This window comes from Miniopterus natalensis, chromosome 21, assembly GCF_054644295.1.
Source record: "Miniopterus natalensis isolate mMinNat1 chromosome 21, mMinNat1.hap1, whole genome shotgun sequence".
In the NCBI taxonomy this organism is placed as follows: Eukaryota; Metazoa; Chordata; class Mammalia; order Chiroptera; family Miniopteridae; genus Miniopterus; species Miniopterus natalensis.
In genome coordinates, this window is record NC_142101.1 from 11,184,925 (window position 1) to 11,209,608 (window position 24,684).

The 24,684-nt window shown below is 49.6% G+C and overlaps 1 protein-coding gene across 1 annotated transcript in view; it reads left to right on the top strand.

Moving 5' to 3' along the window:
* The first annotated feature begins 321 nt into the window (after positions 1-321).
* KIF26B (kinesin family member 26B) overlaps positions 322-24,684 on the top strand; it is a 274,759-nt gene continuing 250,396 nt past the window's right edge. The window contains exons 1-2 of the mRNA XM_087828935.1: positions 322-985; positions 1,718-2,119. Of these exons, the coding sequence (XP_087685061.1) occupies positions 923-985; positions 1,718-2,119 (465 nt within the window). The 5' untranslated portion in view covers positions 322-922. The remainder of the gene's footprint in view (positions 986-1,717; positions 2,120-24,684) is intronic.

The following is a 24,684-nucleotide window of genomic DNA, read 5'->3' on the forward strand; positions in this document are numbered from 1 at the left end:
GGGGGCGGGGGAGGCGCGGGCGCATTTCTGTCCGGCCCGGCCGGCTCGGCGCGGCCCCTCCGCTCCAGGCGCGCGCAGCGGTGTTTCATTAGAGCCCTGGACGCGGGCCACTCACCGGGAACTTCCCCGCAAGCAGCGAGATTTACGACCCCCACCCCCAGTCGGCTCTCAGCCTCTCAATGTCAGGCGCGAGCGCCGCAACCTAAAATGGAGCCCGGCCGGCGCGGCGGCGGCAGCCAGGCGGCGGGCTCCCGGGCGGCGGGGCGCCGGGTCCCCAAGCTCCGCGCTGCGCCCGGGCGCACACGCGCGCCCTGACCGCGGACGGCGCCCGGCCCCGCGAGCCGCCCCTTTCCCTGCCCTCGCGCAACTGTCAGGCGGAACGCGCCGGCGGATATTGGCTCCGCGACACGCCGAGGCTCCTCCCCGAGTCTGGATCTTTATATTTTGGGAGAATTTCTTTTGAACTCAGTTACCGAGCGGCGCGAGGGAGACAAGTTCCCGCAGCCGGCTCGCCGGCGGGGGCGAGGCGAGGCGAGGGCTCGCCCACCTTCTCCGCGGCGGCCACGTGCCCCGACTGTACGCCGCCTTCCCGGGTGGAGGACGCGGGCTGGCTGGGCTGCGGGAAACGCCAGTTATCTGGATGTGACCGTGCAAAGAAAACGTGCGGCTGGAGGCGGCAGAAGCGGGCGAGGAAAGGCGGTGTTTGAAGAAAGGATAAGCCGCCCGCTCCAGCCCTTTCTGCAAATTGGTGCTGTTACTTCTGGGGCCCGTTTGCTTTTAGTCCCCTCCCCCCCAATTAAGAAACCTTGACTTGAGGCCAAAAGACAACCCCCCTGCAACGGGGAGACCCCTCTGGGCTGGAAGACCTTGCGGATGTAGCGCTGGTGGAACGTTCCGGACACTCTCTTCTGGAAAAGCCACCATGAATTCGGTAGCTGGGAATAAAGAGAGGCTGGCGGTTTCCACCAGGGGCAAGAAATACGGGGTAAGTTGGGACGGGCACAATGCGGAGCCGCGTCCCCAGGCCGCAGCGGCTGGGGTCCCCCCTCCCCGAGCCGCGCGGTGCGGCAGGGCGGCTCCGAGCTCTCCCGCTGCGGGCGCGCCGCCGCCGGGCGTGCTTGCGCCGAGGCGGGTCTGCCCGCCGGGACCCCGCGCGCTCGCCTTGCCCTGGGAATTTTTTCAGCCCTCGCGTGCCTCCCCTTCCCCGCACCCCTAACTTTTGCAGCATTCCTGCGCTTAAAGGGAGAGTTATGCCGAACGGGAGGGTTTTCCCATGGATTCTCTGCCGTTCCTTGGGCTCATTCCCCTGTCGCTTCAGGGTTCGGAGAACTGTACCCTGAATGAATGAATAAAAATCCAGAAGTCACAGCCCCCTCCCGCCTCCCCGTCCACGCCGGGATAGCGGGTTCCAGGCTCTTGAACCTGGGCTCCTGCCGGGATGGGTGGCGGGTTCAAAAGCGCGGGGCTCTGAATCTCTGGGTCCCCCCTGCAGAAACCATTGAACCCCCGCCCCCGGAGCGAGCCGTCTCCCCCGCCGGCGGGAACCCGCGCAGGGGGCGCCCGGGCGTTGGGGACTCGCGTGAGGACAGCTAATGAGCAGCTTTGGCCCCGGGGCTCGGCGCTGTCCCGAGCGCGTGCCGTCGGCGCCCGGCCGGGCCCTGGGTGGCGCGCGGGCCCCGGGGAGGGCGCCCCTGACGCCGGCGTGTCTTCCCCGCAGGTGAATGAAGTCTGCTCGCCCACCAAGCCCGCGGCCCCCTTCTCCCCCGAGAGCTGGTACCGGAAAGCGTACGAGGAGTCCCGCGCGGGCAGCCGGCCCACCCCCGAGGGCGCGGGCTCGGCGCTCGGCTCGTCGGGGACCCCGTCCCCCGGCTCGGGCACCTCGTCCCCGAGCTCCTTCGCGGGCTCCCCGGGCCCCGCCTCCCCAGGCATTGGCACCAGCTCGCCGGGCTCCCTGGGCGGCTCTCCGGGCTTCGGCACCGGCTCCCCGGGCTCGGGCAGCGGCGGCGGCTCCTCCCCCGGCTCGGACCGCGGCGTCTGGTGCGAGAACTGCAACGCCCGCCTGGTGGAGCTGAAGAGGCAGGCGCTGAAGCTGCTGCTCCCGGGGCCCTTCCCCGGCAAGGTGAGCGCCGCGCGGGCGCGCGGGGGCCCACGGAGGCCGCGGCCCGCCACCCAGGGGGCGCTGGCACGCGTGGGGCAGCTTCGGGCCTGCGCTGGGGCGGGGGCGGGGGCGACCCCGAGCGCCTCCCTCTGCAGGAGCAGGGTGGGGCGCAGAGTCTGGGAGCCGTCCACGGTCCCAGGCCTCACCGCCCACGGGGGAATGCCCCACGTTAGTGGCCCCGCTGCGCTCCACCCCGTAGAGTCCCTTTCCAGGGTCCCCGCACCTTCCCCGCCGTCCTGTTGGACCTGCGCGGTGCTGAGACCCTCCCCCCCCCCCAGCGCATCCGCAAACCTTTGCGGGGTGGCAGGCCAGGGACACGCAGACACCAGCTCCCGGGAGTCCTTCCCTGCGCCCCGCACCTGGACTGCTGGCCCGCTCGTTGGGTTCCCCCCCCCGCCCCCCGCGGTCCTTTACAGAAATGTCGGTGGAGAAGTAACAGCAAGCGAGTTGGCGTTTGTCGTCGCCTGTTTGTGGGCCTGCCTTCCCCGGCTCACAAAAGCAGGGCCCACCCCTCGTGGAAAACCGTGTCCCCCCCTGCCCACGCGCGCTGTGTGTCCGAGGAAGCTGGAGGCGTGGGGAGCTGGGCGCGGGGCTGCCTCCTGCCCGCCGCGGCCCCGCACGCTGGGCGCTCCCTGGCAACCCTGCAGGCCCGGGGCGTGCCAGGGCCCCCGGGGCGGGAAAACAATGCGATTGTATTTGCGCTGTTGGGTCCAAGTGCTATCAGAGGATAATATTTACTCTTGCACTTCAAAGAGTTTTTATCGGTGGTTGAAGATACCAAGAACACAGAGTGGATGGCTGTGAGATTTCCGAGAGGGGCCGGCCACTGGCATTCTCTACGTCGTGTTTCTCCGACTTGAAACACTGGTTTTGAGTAGTGGACTTTGGGAATAACTGCATCTGCTTGTTTCATCTGCTCATTCACACACACGCACACACGCACACACACACTGATGTTTTCCCATGCAAGGGTTAAATGAAACAAACACCCGCAGAGGCTGTAAAATGCTAAATGTGGAAAACCGCCACCGAGAGAATTGGTTTTATGAATCCCGAATTCATCTCAGGAATAATTAACTTGTGGGTTGTTGTCAGTGTGCCATTTCGGTAGTTGGATAATAAAACTGTGAGGACTCCCCAGGAATAAGTCTCAGGCACTCGAAGAGCCTCTTTCGCTCCTTCGATTTTACACTGTTTCTTCACTCAGATTTATTTGCTCGTTTGATCATTTATCAATATTTGATTTCCCGCGGCGTTCAAGGCACTGGGTTAAGCACAGCCATGAAATAACAGGTACCTGCAGCCCTGTCCACATGGAGCTTCTATTCTAACAGAAGATACAGACTTTAACCACAACGTGCACAATTCATAGTTTATTCTTCTACCAAGAAGAGCGTGGGGTGCCGTGAGATGGTATAGCCAGACTAGACCATGTGATAAATTTGGGAGAACCTTGGCTCCTAAAGATTTAACATGTGATACTGGAAATCCTAGTAAGTTGCAGCCTACCAATCATTCTAGAACATTCTTCAGGACCTGTTCTTACAATAGCTTCCTGTCTGAGCGCTCTTGTGTGCAAAGGTAAATCAAAATATACCCTTCTCACACAAATGGAGGAAGGGAAGGAAATCTATAGGCAGGAGAAACAAGTGTTGAAACGTGAATCCATTGGTCTTGTGTGGAGTCGTGACAAAGTCGATTTTCGGTTTTGTGGAAGCAGCCTGGGAGATTCATTCACGGTGTTACAGGAGGCAGCTCGGTATATTTGCCAATTTTAGTGACCTGATGAAATAGAAGAGATGCTGGGACACCCATCATATTGTCAGAGTGACGGCTCCGGAAGGATTGTTGGATCTGTTACAGCTCAGTGCTCTAGACCGATGGGGACAGTCACACGGGATCCCTTTAGGTGCACACAGGAGTGTCACACAGCGCCACAGTTGCCTGGAGTTCTGTATGTGACATTGCACAATGGAGCGTGACCTTGGGTTCAGGGGAGTGCACAGGGCTCAATGAGAACCGATGGTGATTTGGATGAGCTTATTGTTAGTAACAAGCAATGGGGCCTCAATTTTAATTAAAAATATTCTGCATGTCCCTGGGAATAATAATTTTAGTTTTTTTCCTTTTTAAAGCATTGGTACAGTTTTCATCACACCCTTATAGTTTGCAGCGTTTTAATCAAACAAATGCTGTGTTCCCTCGAGCACCACGTTGGAGGCCCATGTAACTGAGAGACAAGGCTTTGCCTCTTCCCAGAGCTGGATTTATGAGCAAACGGGGACCCCTGTGGCCCCCAGGCACAGAAGGAGTTAAGTTTCAGTAGAACAAGAGATGCCTTTGTGGCTCCAGCATGTAGTCCGCTCTGGAGAGTAAGAGTCTGGGAGATAAAGACATGTTTTTGAGGGGTAATTAGCAAAAATCACCTTTGTAATTCGCTTAAGATGCTTAACTGTATTTGGGCCACATTTTCTTAAATAGAGTATTAAATTCTACGAGGTGGTATTAAAAGTCTTCTAGGCAGGCATTTAAGAGCCAAAGGCAGACTAGCACCTCCAGGAACCCTATTCTTTTAGGATGATTGGGGTTTAGGTCTTTCTCCACCATTGATTCATTTTGTGACATCGAGCCAATCAGTTTTCCCCTGTATTTTTAACTTTCCCACTGATACACTAAGGAAGAAAATGATTCATACTCTTAGAATGTCGTGAAAATGACTTTAGATAAGGTTTGAAAAGTGCTCCCTTTCTTAAGAGATGGACATAAGCATCGACGATTATTAATTAGACGAGATTCTGGTTGATTTATGTTTTACAGAATTCAGGGTTTTTTTTTACAAAACAATATCTGCTTTCAGTTTCTAATTTCTTCAGTGCATTTCCCAAATATCTCCTGTTGTGTGAGTTCTTAGCTATCCCCGTTGGGAGGTAGCAGGCCCTGTTGAACCCCCCAGTTTTGTCTCAGGGACAGTTGGTTGAGTAGGTGAGGTGAAGCCCCTGGTGAGCCCATGCAGGGGTGTCTGGCTGGTCCCAGGAGCTAGACAGTGACTCTCGTGGACTTCGGAGTGACCGCCCCCTGTTCTGAGCATTCTCAGTAGCCGTGTGACCACTTCATGGATGGCGATCGTATTAATAGAGGCAGGAAGGGGGGAGGAGATGACCCAGATTTGGGTGGAGCTCAGAGCGAAGGACGCTGATGATGGATTTGGTGTTGTGCATTGAGTCTGAGGTTTCTGGAAAGCCACAGAGAGCAGAGGCGGATTTAGGAATCAAACAGACTCTGGAATGCAGAAGTGACAACTGTGAGCTCACATAACCCTTAATGATGCCCTGGATCCAGCGTTTCAATAGCAACTTACCTGGGTGAGTCAAGATTTGTGCCTGGTGGCAGATTGTAAAACACTTGGATTGATTTTTATCGCCCCAGTCAGTAAAAAAGTACTTACTGGGCTTATATCATTTCTTTTCTAGGGCTGGTAAGTGGAAGTGGTGAGAAAAACAACAAAAGAATGTGGATTTGTAAAGTGTTGGGATTTTGAGTAAAACAGCCCTTTTACCCACTGCAGTGTCTCGATGTGTAAATATAAAACCATTTTATATCCACTGGCAAGAGCGCCTTTCCTGTTTTATACACAGTCGAGGCACCACGCCAGGAACGGGGGCCAAGGAATGAATCTTTCATTCTGGGCTCCCCTGGATCCTTCTGATATCTGCGACAGAACTTTTGAATTGACAGTGTAAGCCCTGCGAAACATCAGCCCCAAGGAATTCCCTGGAGTAAGCAGAAATGTCCCAGCTTGGCAGAAGGTTATCAGACATCTGTTCATTTCCATATCAAGAAAAGAAAATCTTCTTTTATGTAAAAAAAAGAGGTCCAGAAAGACATTCCTATCTGATTTGTTCTCAGTCACATATTCTGGGTCCATTTATGCCCCAGAAATATCAGGAAGATTAAGCAGACACACTGAGAAGGGTGGCCAGGGGTCAGCGAGATGAAAGAAAGGAATGTGTCACAGCGGTTTAAAAACACCAAACGCGGACTCTAAATAGCCAGAGCCCAAGTAAGTCTAGACTTGGAGATTTCATATATATATATATATATATTTGTATTTTCCCAGCTCCAAAAAGGCCATGAAAAAATAACTATGTAGAAGGCCCCCTAGAAACCATCGTAAGACACCCTATACATAGATAAAATATACTGCATCTTAAATACTTATTAATTATGAGAAAATTCTATCTGAAATCTAAGAACACGTGACTCTTTTCAGAAGGCTTCATTTAAATCTTTTCCATCTCAGAAGTATCTGAGATGAAGGACCAGCTAATAGATAACATTAGTAATGAAAAAGTCCTGTAGCGTTTATCATTAAAAAAAAATATCTGAAACATTTTAGGGATTATAAAAACATCTTCCTCGTAGAGACACGCGAGCACTCATTTCTTCTTTAAGGTTTATTTAGCAAGCTCTGGAATAATGGCATTGCATGCTCCCAGACTTTTAATTGTGAAGCAACGAGGTCAATTTTTATAGTGACTTAATTCACTTTGTAAAAATCCCTGGCCTGTAGTAATTTCTCCCACGCGCACTGCAGATAGGATTATTGCATTAGAAAAGTGATTTTTTCAATGGCCGAAGCTAGTAATTTGTCAGCATTTGGAAGGATGAAGTCAATAAAATTTAGGCAACATTATTGTTTGCTCTTTGGCACGTGGCAGATCGTCCCATTCATCAGCTGGTAGTAACGGTGATGGGAATAATGATGACTGTAAATGGCTAACAATTCCCATTAGTAGGTGTGAGGCGCTGTGCTAAGATACACATACATGCGGGTGGACAGACATAAGATCTCACAGCAAATGAACATGAGCCTGATTTGTTTTCTTTACCCTGGGATCCCAGGTGATCCATGCGATTCGGGTCACCAAAGGAAGCTTGATGCCTAAAGATGCAAGGGACACAGACACCCAAAGACGCTCCCAGCCCTAAAGCCACTGAGGTCACTGCTCTGCTCCAGAGAGAGTGGGTTACGATTCCTTTTCCTGGGCTCGCAGATGGTAACTTCGCTTGCAGGGTTGTCCAGATTCTGAGCTGAGTCATTTTCTTGGGTGGACTGAACGGAGGGGAGAAGGGACACTTCATACTTGATGTTCCCTCAGTTGACACTCTTCTCAGGCCTTTCTGGAAAACCCTGTGGGGCTCTGTGCTGGCCTTCAGGTGGACAACCCAGGGCAGGCCTCCACCCTTCCACCCGGTTCCCTCCTGGCCAAGGTTGCACACTGGGGGTGCCCTGAGGGCTCAGGAATACAACACCGGCTTCCTTTTAACCACTGTCTTGAGCCCCAGGCTGATCAGAGCATCTTTTCTCGTTTCTTTTGTCAACCTCCTATATATAGTCTTACTGTCTAGAGCTGGCTGCCGTTTGGATGCTCTGGACCCCATCTCCATCCAAATAAACTGGATTTCAAGCCATGCTTAGAAAGGTGTCTGTCTGCCACCCCTAGGGTTTTAAAATTTTTAAAAATGATTTTTATTTTTTTAGGGACAGAGTCTTATTTTATTCCACCAAAGTGAAACCGTGCTCTTTTATCACAGGGTGCCATGCAGGCTTAGCCCGATTTGCAGGGGCCACGTCCAGGTTTTAAAGGAAGTCAGCAATGTTTTCTTTGAGCGTTTATATAGTTTCTTTTTAGTATTTAGAGCTCTGATCCATTAGGAGAGTATTTTGGTTTCCAATGAGAAGAGATCAATTTTATTTTTTTCTAAATTCTAATCGTTTATTAAATCTTCCGCCTTTCTCCCACTGCTTTGAGATCCCACCATTATCATAAACCAAAATTTCAACTGTTCTTGGTTCTGTTTCTGGACCTTCTATTGTGCTCTATTTATCTGTTTCTTCATATACCAGTTCCACACTATTTTAATTATAGAATCTTTGGGGTATGTTTTAATATTTGGTAGGTCTACCCGTCTTTATCCCAAACAATGCCTTTGTTTTCTAGAAGTTTCCTAGCTATTCTTTCTGACTATTTTTTTCTGTATGAGCTTTAGAATCAACTTGCCTAGCTCAAGAATTTTTATTTAATTGGGACCATGTGAACTTTGCATATTAACCTGGGGGGGTATTTGGCATTGTCATGATGTTGAATCTTCCCCAAGAACAGGAAATGTCCTTCCATTTCAACAAGTCTACTTTTCAGCACTTTTAAAGGTTTTTCTCTTACAGGCTTTGCACATTTTTTGTTCAGTGTATTCTTAGGTATTGTATCTTTTGTTGCTGTTACAAAGGAGCTCTTCACTTTCATTATCTCTTCTAATTGATAATTGTTTATATGGAAGGCGAGTGATTTACGTATTAATTTTATATCCTATTACCGTATTAAATTTTATTAATGTATTCATTAGTTTTAAAAATTAGTACTTGGATTTTAAAAAGAATTTATCTTCTGCAAATAGAGATATCATTACTCTTTTTCTTTGCTGTTTTTATTTTTCTAGTGGCTTTCTCTTGTTTGTTACATTGATTAATCTTCCAATACAACGTTAAATGGCAGTACTATAGGGATCTGTGTATCGCTTTTCCCATTAGTGAAATACTGGCATTTTGACTGAGATATATATATATATATATATATATATATATATATATATATATATATATGTAAAAGTTAAGGAGAGTAACCATCGATTTCTATTTTATTTAGTGTTTTTAATCAGGCATGGATGTTATATTTTGCCAAATGTTTTTTCAGTATTTAGGGAGATGATCATAAGACTTTTCTCCTTAGATCTGTTATTATTATGAATTACTATCATTGATTTCCTAATAATGAACCATCTTTGCATTCCTGTAATAAACTCCACAATGTATTTTTTAAATATGCTGCTGGATTTAGTTTGCTAATATTTTATTTATTGTTTTTACTTTCATATTCATTTGCCAGTAAGCATTTTTTTTTAATTCCTGCTCATGTACCAGCTACACTACTATGCCATGTTATGACCAAGCTATAAAAAAGACTAAAATCCTTCCCCTGATCTCTAGGATTAGAGACGGACAGGGAACCAAAGAGCTAGAGTGCAGTGTGCTAAGTGCTGGACCATGGGCTGTGCAGGCTGCTAGGGAGCAGCACAGAGAGACGAGGCTCCAGCTGGCTTTGGAGGGGCGAGCAGGGGTTCAACCTGTGGACAGGGTGACACATGTCATGGAGTCCAGGTAAGAGGGGCCCTGGCCTAGTTGGAATGATGCAGACCTGAACCAAGACAGTAGCAGCGGGAACGAAGAGGCAGCTTGGACCTGACCCATCTTGTATGTAGAAAACCCATGAGGGGTGGCAGCTGAGCTGTGGGTGGGAGGGAAGGAGGAAGATTGTTTTCCCAGATTTCTGGCGAGGCAAGTGTGTGGATGGTGCTGCCATTAATTGAAATCGAGAATACAAGCAGAGCGAGGGTGTTTGTTGTTGTGGGTCTGATTTTTGAAGATGGTTGTGGAGAATAAAGTTAGTTTGGACTCTGTAGAGTTTGAGGTGGAATGTTCCAGAGAGGTCCAGTTGGAGGTCTAGAGTGGAGTCAGAGCTGGAGACGTGGGCCTGGGAGACATCACCATGAGGAAGGTGGTGGAATCCACTGATGGGTGAGCTCTCCGTGGAGCACGTGTAGAGTGAGACAGTAAACACCTGAGCATGGAGTTGGGGGACCCACTGACATTGAAGGGACAGGTACCTGGGGGAACCAGGAAGATAGACCTAGAAGGAGAGGCCAGAAACGGGAGGGACATAGGGGACAGTGGTGTCCTAGAAACTAAGGGAAGAGAGAGCTTCGGGGGCTAGGGGTGACAGAAGGTCAGATACCGGGGAGAGTCAAGAAGGTAAGGACTGAGGTTTCCATTGAATCGGCAAATAGGTGGTCATTGGGGATCTTTGTTAGAAGATTCTGGTGCCCTGGAGAAAGACAGGCAATGACAGAGTGTCCAGGACTGCATGGAGAGGTGGGGACATCTGAGGTACAATTTGAGTTGTTGAGGACTCTGAGAGGTTAAGAGATCTATTTTTTAGGCTCTTATGATCTTAAAAATGAAGATCTGGGGTCAATAACTCGGGTGCAAAATCAGGCTGCATCACTAAGTGTGTGACCCTGGGGAAGACACTGAGCCGTCCTGAACCTGGTTGTCCCATCTATACAATGGGGGCGACGATAGCACCGCACCAGGGCCGTGGTGAAGATCGAGTGAAATTGCGGGATGATATTCAACCATCACCTCCTGTTCTCGTTCCAATGAAGCTGAATTTTAGGAAAGGCTTCTTCCTCCCCCCTCCCCTCCTCTTCCCCCCTCCCCTCCTGTCTCTCCGCCCCTTCCTCTTGGCCTAGCCCTGGCACCAATGGAAAAACAGCATCAGAGAAAATGGGACCGCCCAGCTCACCTCCTTTCCCACTTCTTTACCTGCAAGTTGCAAAAAGCATCGCAGGCTGATTTATTCACGGGTAACGTGGCTCCCCAGGAAATTGCGGAGAGCTCAGTTGATACAAATAGCTCCCCCTTTTAGCTGAGGTGCCTTGACTATGGGCTGAGCGTCTGTCAAGGGTGGAAATGCCCTCTTTGAGCCCTGCCCAGCTCAGAGGCCCTGCAGGGGGCATGAGACCTGGCACCTCAGCTCTGGATGGAGGAGAGAGCAGGTCCCCCCTGTGACTGCCCATGTGCCCTGCAGATCTGAGCAGCACCAGCAAGGCCTATCTGCCTTCCAATCCAGTTTTATCTTTCTCAGACAGTTTTCTTTGCAGTTATGCTTTGCTGATCCTATCGCATTGATTCCGACCAGACCCAGCAGAGAAGTCTGGAAAGAAAGACCCCCTCCCCCACCGAGAAGTATTTCCTGCACAAATCCCAGCTCCCAGAGCTGGCTCTTAGAGACTCGACTTAGAAAGACTCGATATTCTCATGCTGCTATGTGGTGAGCATATCAAGAGGCCCTGGGGTAGAGTGAGTTCTTCTGATAAGCAGAACTGCACTAAAAATACATCGTAAGTGTCACAGACGAGGTTACTGCCAAGGGTCTTTTTAATCCATCTTTTCAACTTAATGGAGTTTAAGCTCAATACTGTTACTGGCCACAGAAATTTCTTGGAAAAAGTTTTCGCTTTCCATACAGCATGGCTTTAAGATCTTTGCTAATTCTTACGCACAAAATGGTTTTATTTTTAAAGCATGAACTGCAAATAATAACTTCAAGTCCACTTTGCCCCCACAGCAGTGACGAGTGTCAACTCTCAGTCATTCTTTATCTACTCGGGGTGATGGCTGAGATTTGTCATTGCTAATTCAGGATTTTTTTCTGAGAGAACACAGGAACCCCCAGAGCTTGAGATTTTTCTGTGCCGTAATTCCGTCTTTTAATTAGCAGTGATGAACGGCTCTGCCTGCCCGGTGAAACACTATAATCTTATTTATAGCGGTTGCTTTCTTTAGAGTTGTAATCACGACTTCCCGACGCCCCGCTCCATCTAACTGGTGCTTTCAAGCAGCCACCCGAGACTGATTTATTAACTGATCAGAAACCAACACAACCAGCAACAACCGGCGCTGTTGAGCTACCTGACCAAATAGATGGTTATGCAGAAAATGGACAGTTGAATTCAGGGAAACTACTGGCAACCACCACTGTTTAAGAAAAACAATCAGCTGCCTGGCTCAGTTGTGTGTCTTTCCGTAGAGGGACGTCTTGATCTTGGACATGGCAGCCCAAGAAGGGGCCTTGAATGGCCTCCCTGTGGTCCCACTGCTGTGAATTGGGACATTTCTTGTTTTCCTCCAAGCCAGGCGATTGGTGGAGGGATAGATGGATAGATGATTAGATAGATAGATAGATAGATAGATAGATAGATAGATAGATAGATAGATAGATGATAGGGAAGATAGAGGGCAGGAGATGGAGGGAGGAGGTTGGTTGGAAGGCGTTGGAGGTTGTCCACAACCCCAGACTTTTCGCTTAGAAAGGACTGTCCTTAGATGAGCAGAGAGAGGTGCAGTCCGGTCTCCAGCACTAATTAGCACTGTGATCTTGGACAGGTCATTTCCCTGGCTCGAGCCTGCTTTTTCTTTTGTAAACCAAGAGGGTGGGAGTCGGTGGCCCTTGAACTCCTCCCAAGCCTGCGAGTCTCTGAGGCTGGAGAGGAGCCCCAGGACTCCATGGAGCCCAGTTCCATGTCCCAGATCCACAGGGAGATGCTTGGCAAGGTCCTGAATGGATTTCTGGCTGAACCAAGAGCCTGAAGCTGTCCCATTAGCTGTCACCTCTGTGGGATTCAGCCAGCCAACGCGTGTCCCCTCGTTTGCCCATCCAGACGAAGGTACTGGTAGCACCCTCACTGCGATGATTCTGTCTTGGGAATTTGGATCATAAATGGACTGACAGGATTCTCCCTGTTTCTTAATAAAGCTGTTTACTTTACTGTCCTCTGTGTTTGTGAGCAGAAATAAACCCGGACAAACAAAAGGACGGTTGATTTTAAAAGAGCAGTTTGGCAAGGATTGTCTGAGAAAATACATTGTCTTCCTTATGTGGCTGCTAAAACTTAGTTTTACATTTTAAAAAATGTGCCATCCTGATTAGGATTTAGAAATAATTTGTGGGGAGTTCGTCCTGGGTAGCAATACGGGAACACCAGAACTCCAAGCATTTTATTCCATGTTTCTAAAAAAAATTTCTCAATGTAAATTTCCCCCCAAACCTTTTTAGCCCCCTTTGATTTCTCCTCCCAATGTCTGCCTAGGGCCATAATTGTTAAGACCAATATTTACAATTCCCGTGCCCGCCACTTGGGTGTAATAACCCTGTAGTTTTTGGTACTATGGTCTACAAATGAGTCAACAAGGTCGGTTAAGTTATGGATTTTATTTTTCTTTACCATTAGCCCAGGTGGCCTCTGAAACTGCTCCCTGTGAATGTTTCCCTCTTATTTCAACTCTAATAATTTATGTTAGTATTTGAGTCTCAACGCAACTCAGGCAGCACAGATAGGAAAAGTGGAACTCTGTGTGGCCTTGAGCAGCCCGAGCTCATCAGGACAGCCGAGGACAGGCACCGAGGGGCAGGAATACCATTTATTACTCTTCGTTCTTGCACCCGGATCTCTGCACCGATTTTCAGGGAACACGGTAGAGCGTCTTGCAGCCAAGCACCCCCAGCTGAGCATTTTGCCTTCAGTGTGACAAACCCTCCACGTGTTTTTGAGGCTGATGTTCTCAGACGCTGCTCTTATAGCACCTCTTGGTCTTGCCCCTAAATTTGCTCATGTGATTATTTGTGAACTTGCTAAGGAGAAGCCTCTCTAACGGGAACCCTGAAGGAAGCAGCCGAGTAGGTAACAGGGGACACATCCTGTCTCAGGTTTCAGACATTGGGAGGCCCGAGCTTTTATTGGAGGTCAAGGCAGCTAATAAAGTGGGCTGTGCAATTAAAGGGCCTTCAGCCAGCAGGATGGAAACTGTCTCCGCGGGCCGAGGGTGGAGGAAGGGCTGACAGCTGCAAGTCTGCTAATGATGGCTTTACGAGCATCTCCTGCAGCCAGGGTGGTAAATGTGATACAAAGGGGCCCAGTCTTAATGCGCCTCAGCCGCCTCCCTGCTTCCTGTGTGGGGCAGCCACTTGGGAAGGAAGTTGCAGGTTGGGGCCTTTTTGTGGCGGTGGGCTGCGCTAATTTCCTTTTTTATGGGGTACTCGTGGTTTTTGGTGATTCTCCATAACGCCTCCTCATGATGGTCAGGAAGGAGACAACGGGATGATGGGAGAGGTCGAGGAGGTGGCCCCAGGTCCCCGGAACAGGACACCCAGGGCTCCCGACTCCCCATCAGGTTCTGATAGGCCCTCCTTATGCAGATGTGTTGCCCTTGGGGACCTCCTTGACTCTGAACCCTGGGAGAGTAGTCATCGTAGCTTATTAATTTCATGTGCTGTTTGGTGCTTGTGCACCCAGTAAACAGTAATTATTTTTTAAATACACAAATTCTCCAAGGATTTCTGGCCTTTTGAAAGAAAAAAAAAATCTCCTTTCCACTGCTATGAAATGAAAACGTCCCTGGGGATGAAGGAAGGGGGTGATGGGGTAGGAGGTGATGGCTGGGCTCCTCCCGGGGAGTGACACAAGGCCGTCCCACTGACATGCCTCCTGCTCCCTTGCCGGACATCAAGGTGTCCAAAGAGGGGAGCCCACCGCGTCGCCTCCACGAGAAGTGGCAATGTAAGACTTGTACATCCGCTTGAACAAATGCTGATGCCATGTGGCACATCAAGATAGCAGAACAGCGTCCGCATTCGTAGGAGTATTGCTCACGGCAGCCAAAAGGCAGGAGCAATACGAGTGCCCACCAGTGGGCGAGTGGCTGAACAGAGCGTGGTGGATGCACACACTGGCGTGTGTGTACCATTCAGCCTTAAAGAGGAAGGATTCTGACTCGCTACAACCCGGGTGAACCTCGAGGACATCGTGCTAAGTGAAATAAGCCAGACGCAAAAGGACAATACTGTAATATTCCCCGTATAGGAGACACCTAGAGTGGTCAAGTTCACGGGGACGGAACGATGTACAGCGACAGTTGCCGGGGGCTGGGGGTGGGGACTGGAGAGCTGCTGCTTCCTGAGTAAGGAGATTGGGAAGATGGAGAAAGTTCTGGAGATGGATGGAGGTGATTGTGCGGCGGGGGCCTCTATCAGCGCCTCTGAACTGTAAAAAACGGTCGGAAAGGTAAATTTGATATTATTATCTTTTAACACACACACATGCACACACGTAGCTATACAAACTGTGTCCCAAAATAGTGCTCTAAGGGAAGAGAGATCCCTGTGGCCTGAGCGATCGGGGCACAGTTACCCTTCATGAGCTACCAATTCCCTGTCCAGGGCAGGTGCCTGGGTACCTAGGCCGGGAGCCTGGGGGAGGCAGCCAGTCAATGTGTCTCTCTCACATGGATGTTCCTCTCTCTTTCTCTCTCCCCTCCCTTCTTCCCTTCCGCTCTCTCTGAAAAACCAATGGAAAAATCATCCTCAGGTAGGATTAACAACAGCAACAACAACAAGAAGAGAAAGAAGGGTAGAGAGGCCAAGAGACTTTCTCCCCCCCCCCCCCCCCCCCCCCCGTCTTCTTACTCCATGACTATTTATACAGCATCCTCTCTGTGCTGCTCACCTCTCTGGGCCCTGGACCCTCGATCAAGGGCACCGGTGAGCTCAGGTCAGAGCCTAAGACCCTGCCTGCCGTTTTCTGTGCTTCGAGCTCATAAGATTTCCAGGGTTATTGAAATACCTGGCGTTCTGTGGGTGCCTGACACTGGGGAAAGGGACTTTACCAGAGCCTAACATACCTCAGGACCCTGCCCATGGATGAGGTGCCACAGCCATCAAACCCTGACGCCCCCAAGCTTTCCCCATTCTTACGGACTCTGGCTAATTGGGGTTCCTTTTGGGGCCCACTGTTCATTGCTTGCTGCCTTTTCCTGGTTGAGACTCGCCACAAGGGTGCAAAGCTAGAACAGTGGCTTTTGCCTTAAGCAAGACCATAGATGGTTCAGTAACTGCTTTCAGATGCTGCCGACGGGGCCCAGATCCAGGATTGCGACCCAGAGGTGAAAGGTAACAGCATGGAGCCCGTCGGCCTGCAGACGCCGGTGCATCTCAGCAGAGAAAGGAGGGCAGGTGACACACGCACTGGACAGCAGCTGGAATAGGCAAGGGAAATGCCAGAACGGAGCGTCAGGCTCTAGAGATGGGCTTGTCACCTATGTCGATACAAAAATACCAATGATGTAATCCTGTATTCCTGGAATGTAGGTTGCCTGGGACTAAAATCTCTGTGCCAATTATATGTGAACATATGCAGTGAATATATATATATATATTCACTGCATATATATATGTGTGTGTGTGTATATATATATATATATACATATATATATATATATATGTATATATATATATATGAATTGCAAAGTGCTAGGCTCAGATCCAGGTTTTTTTTTTCTCTCTCTGCTATAGTTTTGAGAAAGGATGAGATCTTAGTGTTATCATTTAGCTCCACCAAAAACGAGTGCAGGTTTGAAACAAGAATCTTAGGAGGTCAAAACTCACTTGCTTTCCAGGCGTCAGGGCCCAGAGCTCAGCCTCGTTCCCTTGGGGTGGCCGGCAGGTCATCAGTGCCGGGATTATGTTGGTTGAGTCAGCTGAGGGGGTGACATGAGCACTGCGGCCCGGAGCAGGGCACTGGGAAGAGGGGAGGTACAAATGCCAGCTGAGGGCAGGCTTCCACTGGCTGAGATCCTTTAAAATTCTGTCAAGTGAAGATTTGAAAAACGAACAAAAAGCAGGTACAGAAAATTAGGGGATATAAATTTGTGGCAAGGTGTAGAAAGTCACCGAGTCCAGCTGTGATTAAAAAATAATGAGCCGGAATATGAGTTCTAAGGTCTCTTTTATTGTATTAGTGTTTCCTCAGAAGCCTCCCTTTCTCTGTTCCGTTTCTAGTAGTTTCCTCTCCCTGCCTACAGTTAGCAGGGGAGAGCCGCAAGCCTGGGAGCATTGCTTTATGTTGTGGTGAAATTTTATTCTGAGAAATTACCTCAATGCTTACTCCCCGTGAGACATTGGCATTATTATTATTATTATTATTTTCAGTCTTCTTTACTGATTTTAGAGAGAGAGGGAGAGAGAAACATTGATTTGTTGTTCCGCCTGTTTATGCATCATTGGTTGCTTCTTTGTATGTGCCCTGACCAGGGATCGAACCAGCCACCTTGGAGTATTGTGATGACACTCTAACCAGCTGAGCTACCCAGCTTGGGCCCTTTGCGCTATTTTCCAAAAAATGTTTGTTTGGGAAGACATAGTTTCAGATCGGTGAAGGTCAACCAGAATTTACTGGTGAGTCGGAAGTCAGAGTCCATGGAAGGGGACCGGAGAAGTTCAGGAAAGATACGAGGTGTGCAAGGTGCTGAAGGTGTGTGATAGCCCATATGTCAGCTACTCCCCCAAGGCGCTACTCCCTCAAGACACCAGGTGGGCAAGGGATCTAGTCTGGCTCTTTCACGCTCAATATAAGGGCTCAGGGACCCCTGGGGGGCAACTCCTCCTATGAACCCTGCCTTCAGCTGCAGAGGGAGGAATGTGGCCAACAGGATGGGCCAACAGGCTATGGTCCTCTGAATTTCAGGTGATTCTTCCTGTGACCTTTGTAGGTAACGTTGACATCTGAGTAGAACCTGGCTTGATGCATTTAAACCTCTAGTACTTTTTTGAATCGGTGGTTTGCAGAGAGCTCTGCAGACCATAACTTCTGCACAGACACACAGGGGAGTGGCCAGTTCTCCTATTTCTTAAACAAAGACAACCCTGTCTTTATTGATCCCTAATTCCCTCTAAGACAATACAATGACTTAATAAAAGAGTAGGGTTTAGTAACCCAATTGAGAGCTCTTTGGGGGAATGGATGGTGGAACGTCAAAATTATGAAGAAGCTGGGCTGTTGTGGGTGCATGTGAGCATGACAATGCAGATGGTGACAATGCAGAGGGTGACACTGATGAATGGCTCACCCGAGCGGCCAGGAAAGCATGTTTCTCAGAGCCTGGCGACTTCCCCGTTGGCGACTTCCCTGCATCGTCTGAATTCGGTCTCTGCGGAGCCCTTGTTTCCCTCACTCTGTGAAACGAAGGGGTGGGATTCTTTGCCTCGTGGTTCTGATTTCACTTGTGGTGGTGGTGGGGTGTGTGTGTGCGTGTGTGTGTGTGTGTGTGTGTTTTTCCCCCTGGCCTCCTGGTGATGGATGATGACGGTGGCAGTTGGGGCCTGTTTCTGATTAGTGAAACAGCCTTCAAGTGAGGCTAAGAGAAAAATGCTCTCCTGAACTCCCGGAACCCAGGTTTTTCCTGTCGCAGGTTTAATGGCCTCAGGTCCTGGGTTTCAGTTGAGAAAATGAGAGACTTGGAGGGGGGATTACAGCCTTTTGTTTGGAGAGAAGGTAGAGGAGTTGCATTAAGAGTTGGCACAGGGATGGACTAGGATTGGCTTCCACTCAGGGAGGAGAAACCTGAAGGGAGGGGGCTGGCGGGGGTGCAGCAGGCAGAGCTGCTGTGGCCGCCGGTGAGATGAAGGAGCCAGGCCCTCCCCGATGTTCCTGGGCAGAGAGCACTCTGTCCCTTAGGAGAGGGCACCGCGGAGGTCACATCTCCCCACCACTGCTCTGTGACAGGGAAAGGCCTGGCCCTCAGAACCAGGCCTAAGCCTGGAACTGCTCATTCAAGTGATTCTAAGACATTTGGGAAATATTTAGAGCATCTGCTATGTGCCAGGCACTGCATTAGGGGCTCAGAACTTTCAGGTACGACCAGATAACCGAGTGTGACCTTCAGGTTGTCGTCATGGGTCTGGAGCTGCATTTTCAAATAAGGGGAATGTGGCCCTGAGGCTTTGCTCTCTGTCCATGTGGGGTTTTTTCTTTCTTTCTTTTTGTTGTTAATCTTTACCTGAGGCTATATTTTTTCCATTGACTTTTTTAGAGAGTGGAAGGGAGGGAGGGCAGGGGAGAGAGAGAGAGAGAGAGAGAGAGAGAAACATCGATGTGAGAGAGATACATGGATTGATTGCCTCCTGCACGTGCCCCGACCTGGGGCATTGAACTTGCTATCCAGCCACGTGCCCTTCACCAAGAATCGAACCCAAGAACTTTGGGTGGGCGGGCCGATGCTCTAACCACTTAGCACACCAGCCAGGGTATCCTGGTGGTCTTCAGTCTAAGTTTTTCCTTCTTGAATTGTGGTAAAATGTACATAGCATGAAAGTGACCTTCACCTTTGGAGCAGCTCAGTGGCATTAAATGCATTCACCTGCTGTGCAGCCATCACCACCATCCACCCCAGAACCTTCTCATCTTCCCAAACTGAAACTCTGTCCCCGATAAACAGCAGCTCCCCATTCTCCCCTCCCCTCCCGAAGTTATCTTGAAATAAAACAGTGTGTGAAACACTCCAAAGAATGCTCTCGAAGGAGAAAGACCCAAACGACTTCATGAAATCATTTCATTCCCTGTTCATCCTCCGAACACCTGTTAAGCTCCTAACGCGTGGCACCCTCTGTGCTACGTGCTACAGAGTCAAAAGCAAATGAGACCCAGACTTTGGTCTGAAGATGTTTATCAACTCGTAGGGGAGACAAGCATGTCAACAGACAAGTCCCCAACTGAATTACAAAGGCCACAGGGCCAGCGTGGAGGGTGGAGTGGGGGCAGACCCTTCTTCTGAGCCTTGCCGGGCAGACAGGTGTTTCCCTCGATAGCAGAGGGCAGGGCGGGCCTCCTGGAGCGCAGCAGCTGTGGGAGCAAAGGCCTGGGAGCACCTGGAGCCCCGTGTGCGTGAGGGCCTTGGTGGGCGGGCCCGCACGGAGCAGGGGAGCAAACAGTGCGGGGCTGTGGGCCTGGCCAAGGCCCGGCTGCCTCCCGGCCGAGAATTGCAACCAGGGGACCAGGCCCGCGCTCCAGGACAGTCCCCGACAGCAGCGAGGAGAGGCACTGGAGGAAGGCACGGCCAGCTGGACACAGGCAAGGGACCCTTGTGACATTTTTAAAGGGGTACCTTGCCTTGGAAACATTTGGTGTCACTGGAACTTTTGTTTCCCTAGGAGATAACGTGAGGATGCCAGGTTGTCCCCGTTTCTAAGTGCGGGGGGCGCTTGTGTCTCTCTCCTTGGCCTGGACGTTGAGCTTCAGTGCTGGAGGTGGGGGAGCGGGGTGGCTAGGAGAGGGAGCTGGCAGTCACTTTAATCACCGTGACACCCGCTCATGCAGCCGCGGCTCCTGTGCTGGCTTTTCTGCCTGAGGTGGGCGGGCATTTCGGAGGCCGGGGTCCCCGTGGGAATGGTAAGAGAGGAAACACAGGAAGAGGCAGGTGACAGAAAGTGGCACACACTTGTTGGCGTCCAGAGCAGCGTTGGGGGACCTCTGGAGTCACTGAGCAGGTTCCCGTGGTCTGCTGTGGGTGACACGGCAGAGGGGGGCTGTCTGCCTCCCTCCCTCCCCCACCCCACCCTGGGGGGGACCTGGAGAGGCCTGGGGGCCGCCACCCTCCTTGTGTGGGAGAGGAATTTGCCAGAGCTCTCGGGGTCTTTCCACAGTGAGGTTTCTCTTTCTCTCTTTCACAGGCAGATTCAACCCCCTTTTCCCCTTTAAGTCACTTTTGCGCTCTTTAGCCTCTCTGCCTTGATTTCCCTCCCTCCTTTCTGGCCTCTTTCTAGTACTTTCCTGCTAATGGGCCGCCTGGATGAGACTGCCCCCCCCCCCCCCCCCCGCTTTGCCAGGCAGCGATTAGCGCCCACCCGAGAAGGCGCCGCCTTGGGCCTCAGGATGGAGTGGGCCCGAGTCTTTTCATCTGAAAGAGGGTTATCGATTAGCACCGATGCCAATTAACTGCCCAGGCTCTTGCCAACCCGGCTTGATCTCCTTATGGTGTAAATTTTCAAGATGGTATCACAGGAGCTCAGGAGAATTCAGGAGAGAGAAACGTAGTAAGTAGTACAGGGAAAAAACACACAACCCAGCCACAAGAAAAGGAACATTTCTTTTATTACATTATAAACCAGGTAAAAATAAACACAGCTCCACCTGGCTCTGCTTCTGGAAAGAGACTGTGGGGGGTGGGTGTGTGTGGGTGGAGGTGGGTTGGTTAAAAGCATGGTGACACCTGGGGACAGGTTTGAAAGTGCTTTCTGGTTTTGCTTGCTCTTTTTTTTTTAGGATTGATTTCCTTGGGAAATGATGATTTTAGGGGAAAGATGAGACTTGTATTTGCCATGGCAAAGCCTTCTAGCCTCAGCTGCGTGAGGCAGAGGACCGAGACAGGACCACTGAGCCGCATGAGGGGAGGCGCTCGCCCCGGCCACCACCTGTTGCTAATCTTGAACATTTGCGTATCAGCCTTTGTGTGGACATAGTTTGTGTAGCTTGTGTAGGCCAAACTGTTGCACAAGTAAGAGTAAGAATGTGAGGTCTTTTTTTCTTGTTTAATGGCTTTATTGAGACATGGTTGACATGTCATAAAACTCACCTGTCTTAAATGAAGAACAATTAAGCGAGTTTTAGGGTATTTCCAGAATTTTGCAGCTATTATTATCTAATTTTAGAACACTTCTGTCACCCCAAAAAGAAATGTGCCCATTAGGAGACACTCTCCACCCCCCACACCCCCCAGCCATAGGAGACCACTCATCTACTTTCTGTTTCCATAGGTTTGCAGGCTCTGGGCATTTCACATACATGGGATCAGACAATACGTGGTCCTTTGTGACTGGCTTCTTTCCCTCGGAGCAGTGTCTTCAAGGCTCACCATATGGCCGCATGGGCCCAAACTCCATCCCTTTTTATTGCCAGATAGTAATCCACTGTGCGGATATACACTCGGCAAATACCCGCTCATCAGTGGACGGCTGTGTGGGTTGTTTCCAGGTTTTCACTATGACGAAAATGCTGTTATGAATGTCTTTGTGTAGCAATCTTTGTGTGGACATATAAGCTTTCCTCTCCCATGGGGAGATACCAGGCGGTGGGATCACCAGCTCACACGTAACTCGATGCTGAACATTTTGAGAAGCTTGCAAACTGCTTCCTAAAGTGCCCGCACCCTTCCCATTGCCACCAGCTGCAGATAAGGGTTCCTTGCCCCGCATCCTGACCAGTAGTTGCCATCGTCTGTCTTTTTGATCCTGGTGGATATGCGGTGGTATCACATTGCGGATTTGGCCTGCATTTCACTAAATCGCTAATGAGGTTGAGCGTCTTCTCATTTGCTTATTGACTATTTATGTTTTCTCTGGAGAAATGTCTAATCGAATTTTTGGTCTGTTTTTTAATTGGGCTTTGTTTTTGTTACTGAGCTTATAGGAGTCTTTTATAGACTCTGGATATAAGCCCCTTATCAGATATGTGATTGGCCAATATTATTTCTTGATCTGAGTTATCTTTTCACTTTCTTGGTGATGTTGTTTGAAGCACAAAAGTCTTATTTTTGATCAAGCCCAGCTTATTAATTTTTCTTCTAATGCTTTGCTTTTTGCCTAAGAAATCGTTGCCTAACCCAAGGTCATGAAGATTTATTCTTATGTTTTTCTAAGAGTTTTATAGTTTTAGCTCCCACTTAGGTTTGGGATCCATTGTGAGTTGCAGTCATTCACTTTTCCTATAGTAAAAATTTTCCCAGACTCATTCAGGTTTCAGCAAGATAGATTTAGAATTCCACTGTGGATTTTCTTTTCTGCTCTTTATTTTTTAACAAAACATCCAGAGTGGCCATTACATGCTGGGTAGAGTCAAGATTCCAGAGATTGACGTGAGAGTTGGCACATGGACAAGCAGGGGTTGGAGATCCTGCCAAAGTCTCGAACATAGCCTCAGAGGGGTGGGAGGACTGTCACACAGGCAACTCGGAGGTGGGAGGTGGACTCTAGGATTTTGGCACCGAGCAAAAGAAAGCGTGGCCTCTTGACCAGCATCAGAGGTGACAAAGCAAATGAGCCATCAGAGGATGGCCTGGTGGAGTGGCACAATTAAGTCATTGTGTTACCAGGGCAGTCTGCCAAGTGAGCTGTCAGAAGGGCAGACAGTGATAAAGTTTTTGCTGGGGTGCTGTCATGTGGTCACTTGATAAAGCTGTCTCTCCATTCTTGCTCTCGGTGGGGTTTTTATACCTTACCCCCACCCTCCTGCCAAAAGCACAGGCGCTTTCTTAAGCTCACCTCTGGTGGTCCTCCCAAGGCCCCCAAGGATCAGATATAACTTTGGGGAAGGTGAGATGCTGGGCTGCTTTTTACCCAAAACCAAGACTAGTAACAAGATAGAAGTTGCTGGATGCAATGACCTCATAGGATGTCCCCTCTCGAGGCGCAATTGCAAAAGCAAATTGAGTGGTAGCCTGTCAAGATGAACTTGAATACTTGGTAACTTGAGCTCGAGGCCGGGTCTCAAAACACTTTGGGCTCGTAGCCAGAAACAGCTTAGCTCGACAGCAAATTGAGTGATAGTGGAGAGGAATTGTGGCTTGGCCTTGGGTGCAGATCTTGGCATTTGTCCGCACGCATGTGACTCATCATGTGCGCACACACATGACACGTTGTGTGCACGTACTCTCGGGGAAGCTGAGAGTTCTTCCATCTACCATTTGATTTTAAAATCTTGGGGGAAGGTATTGAAAATCAAATGTATCCATCCCTCCTGCATAAAAAGGAGGAGAGAGCCAATATTTAAAAATGTGAATTTTTGCAACAGGTTAGATACGGACCATCAGCTCTCATCGCAAAATGATTTATCCGTGGTTGACCTTGAGAGAGCAGTTTCTCCTCGGTGCAGGTGAAGTGGACTTTTCAGTTCTTTTATTACCTATGGAAGTGCACCTGCAGCTCTGTCTCCTGGGGAGCAGAGGCTGTGCAATGAATGAGTGGTGGGTTGTTTTTCAGCAAATGTGGCCGTTGGGCTTCTTCCTCCTACACCTGAGAGGATTGATCTAAGTTTGTTGCTGCTGCAGATAGAGATGTATTTCTGCACGTGTCCCTGGCTCTCACTGAAAGAGTCCGTCTGGAGCACTTACTTAAACCTTTCTCTGGGTATTTACATCCCAGTACAATGGGAAACCATCCGATTCTAGATTGGAATCTGTGACACTCAAATCCACAGTTAATTTTCAGAGCCAATTTTTTGGTATTGCTTCTCTGGGATTATGCTAATCATCCCATTCAGATTCAATTCAGCCCACATCTTTGAGAGCCTGCTGTGTGCTAAGGCGGTGGAGAGACTTATTAATAAGACCTCAAGAGTAGTGTAATGACGGGAGAGTCTGGACAATCTCCAGAGAGACCAGTTGTGTATCTAAACTAAGTGAGTCTAAACATCCTTTCGTAGGGTGTCTCGTTACTCTGAAAGTCAGCTTTGTTCTCAGTCAGCGGACACAGTGGTCTCTCTTTTTTTTCTTTGCAAAGCCTGGGGGGGCGACACATTGCAAGTCTTATGTCACAGGAGTGGGCAGTCATCTGGGAGTTTAATGACCAACGTTAAGAATTCCATTTGCCGTCAGTTTACTTGTACACCTCATGTTTACATTTTCTCAAAACGGGTTCCCCCCTCCCTCCTCCAAACTATGCTAGTTTTCTAAGTGACAGCGACAAGGACAGAGTCCCCCATCAATAAGTCACGGACTGAGTTGGGTTGTGGAGATGCTGGCAGTGCTTGCAAACTATTCTGACAGAAGGAACCCTGCTTCCTTAACCTCGGGCTAAAGGCCATCCTGCTAGCACCTTCCTGAGTTTCATTTTCAGCTTTATTTGGGTATAACTAAGACCAGTTAAACAGCCTTAATAAGGGACCCCTGGGCTGAAGCAGCTTCACCATGTGTGTGAGGTAAAAGGAATTTCAGTAACTGGATTGCTGACAGCAGTTTTTGAGGATGACCCTGAGGGGCTGGGAGTGGGAGGTCAGGAGTCAGAGCACCTTCGGGTTCTTGTCCCACT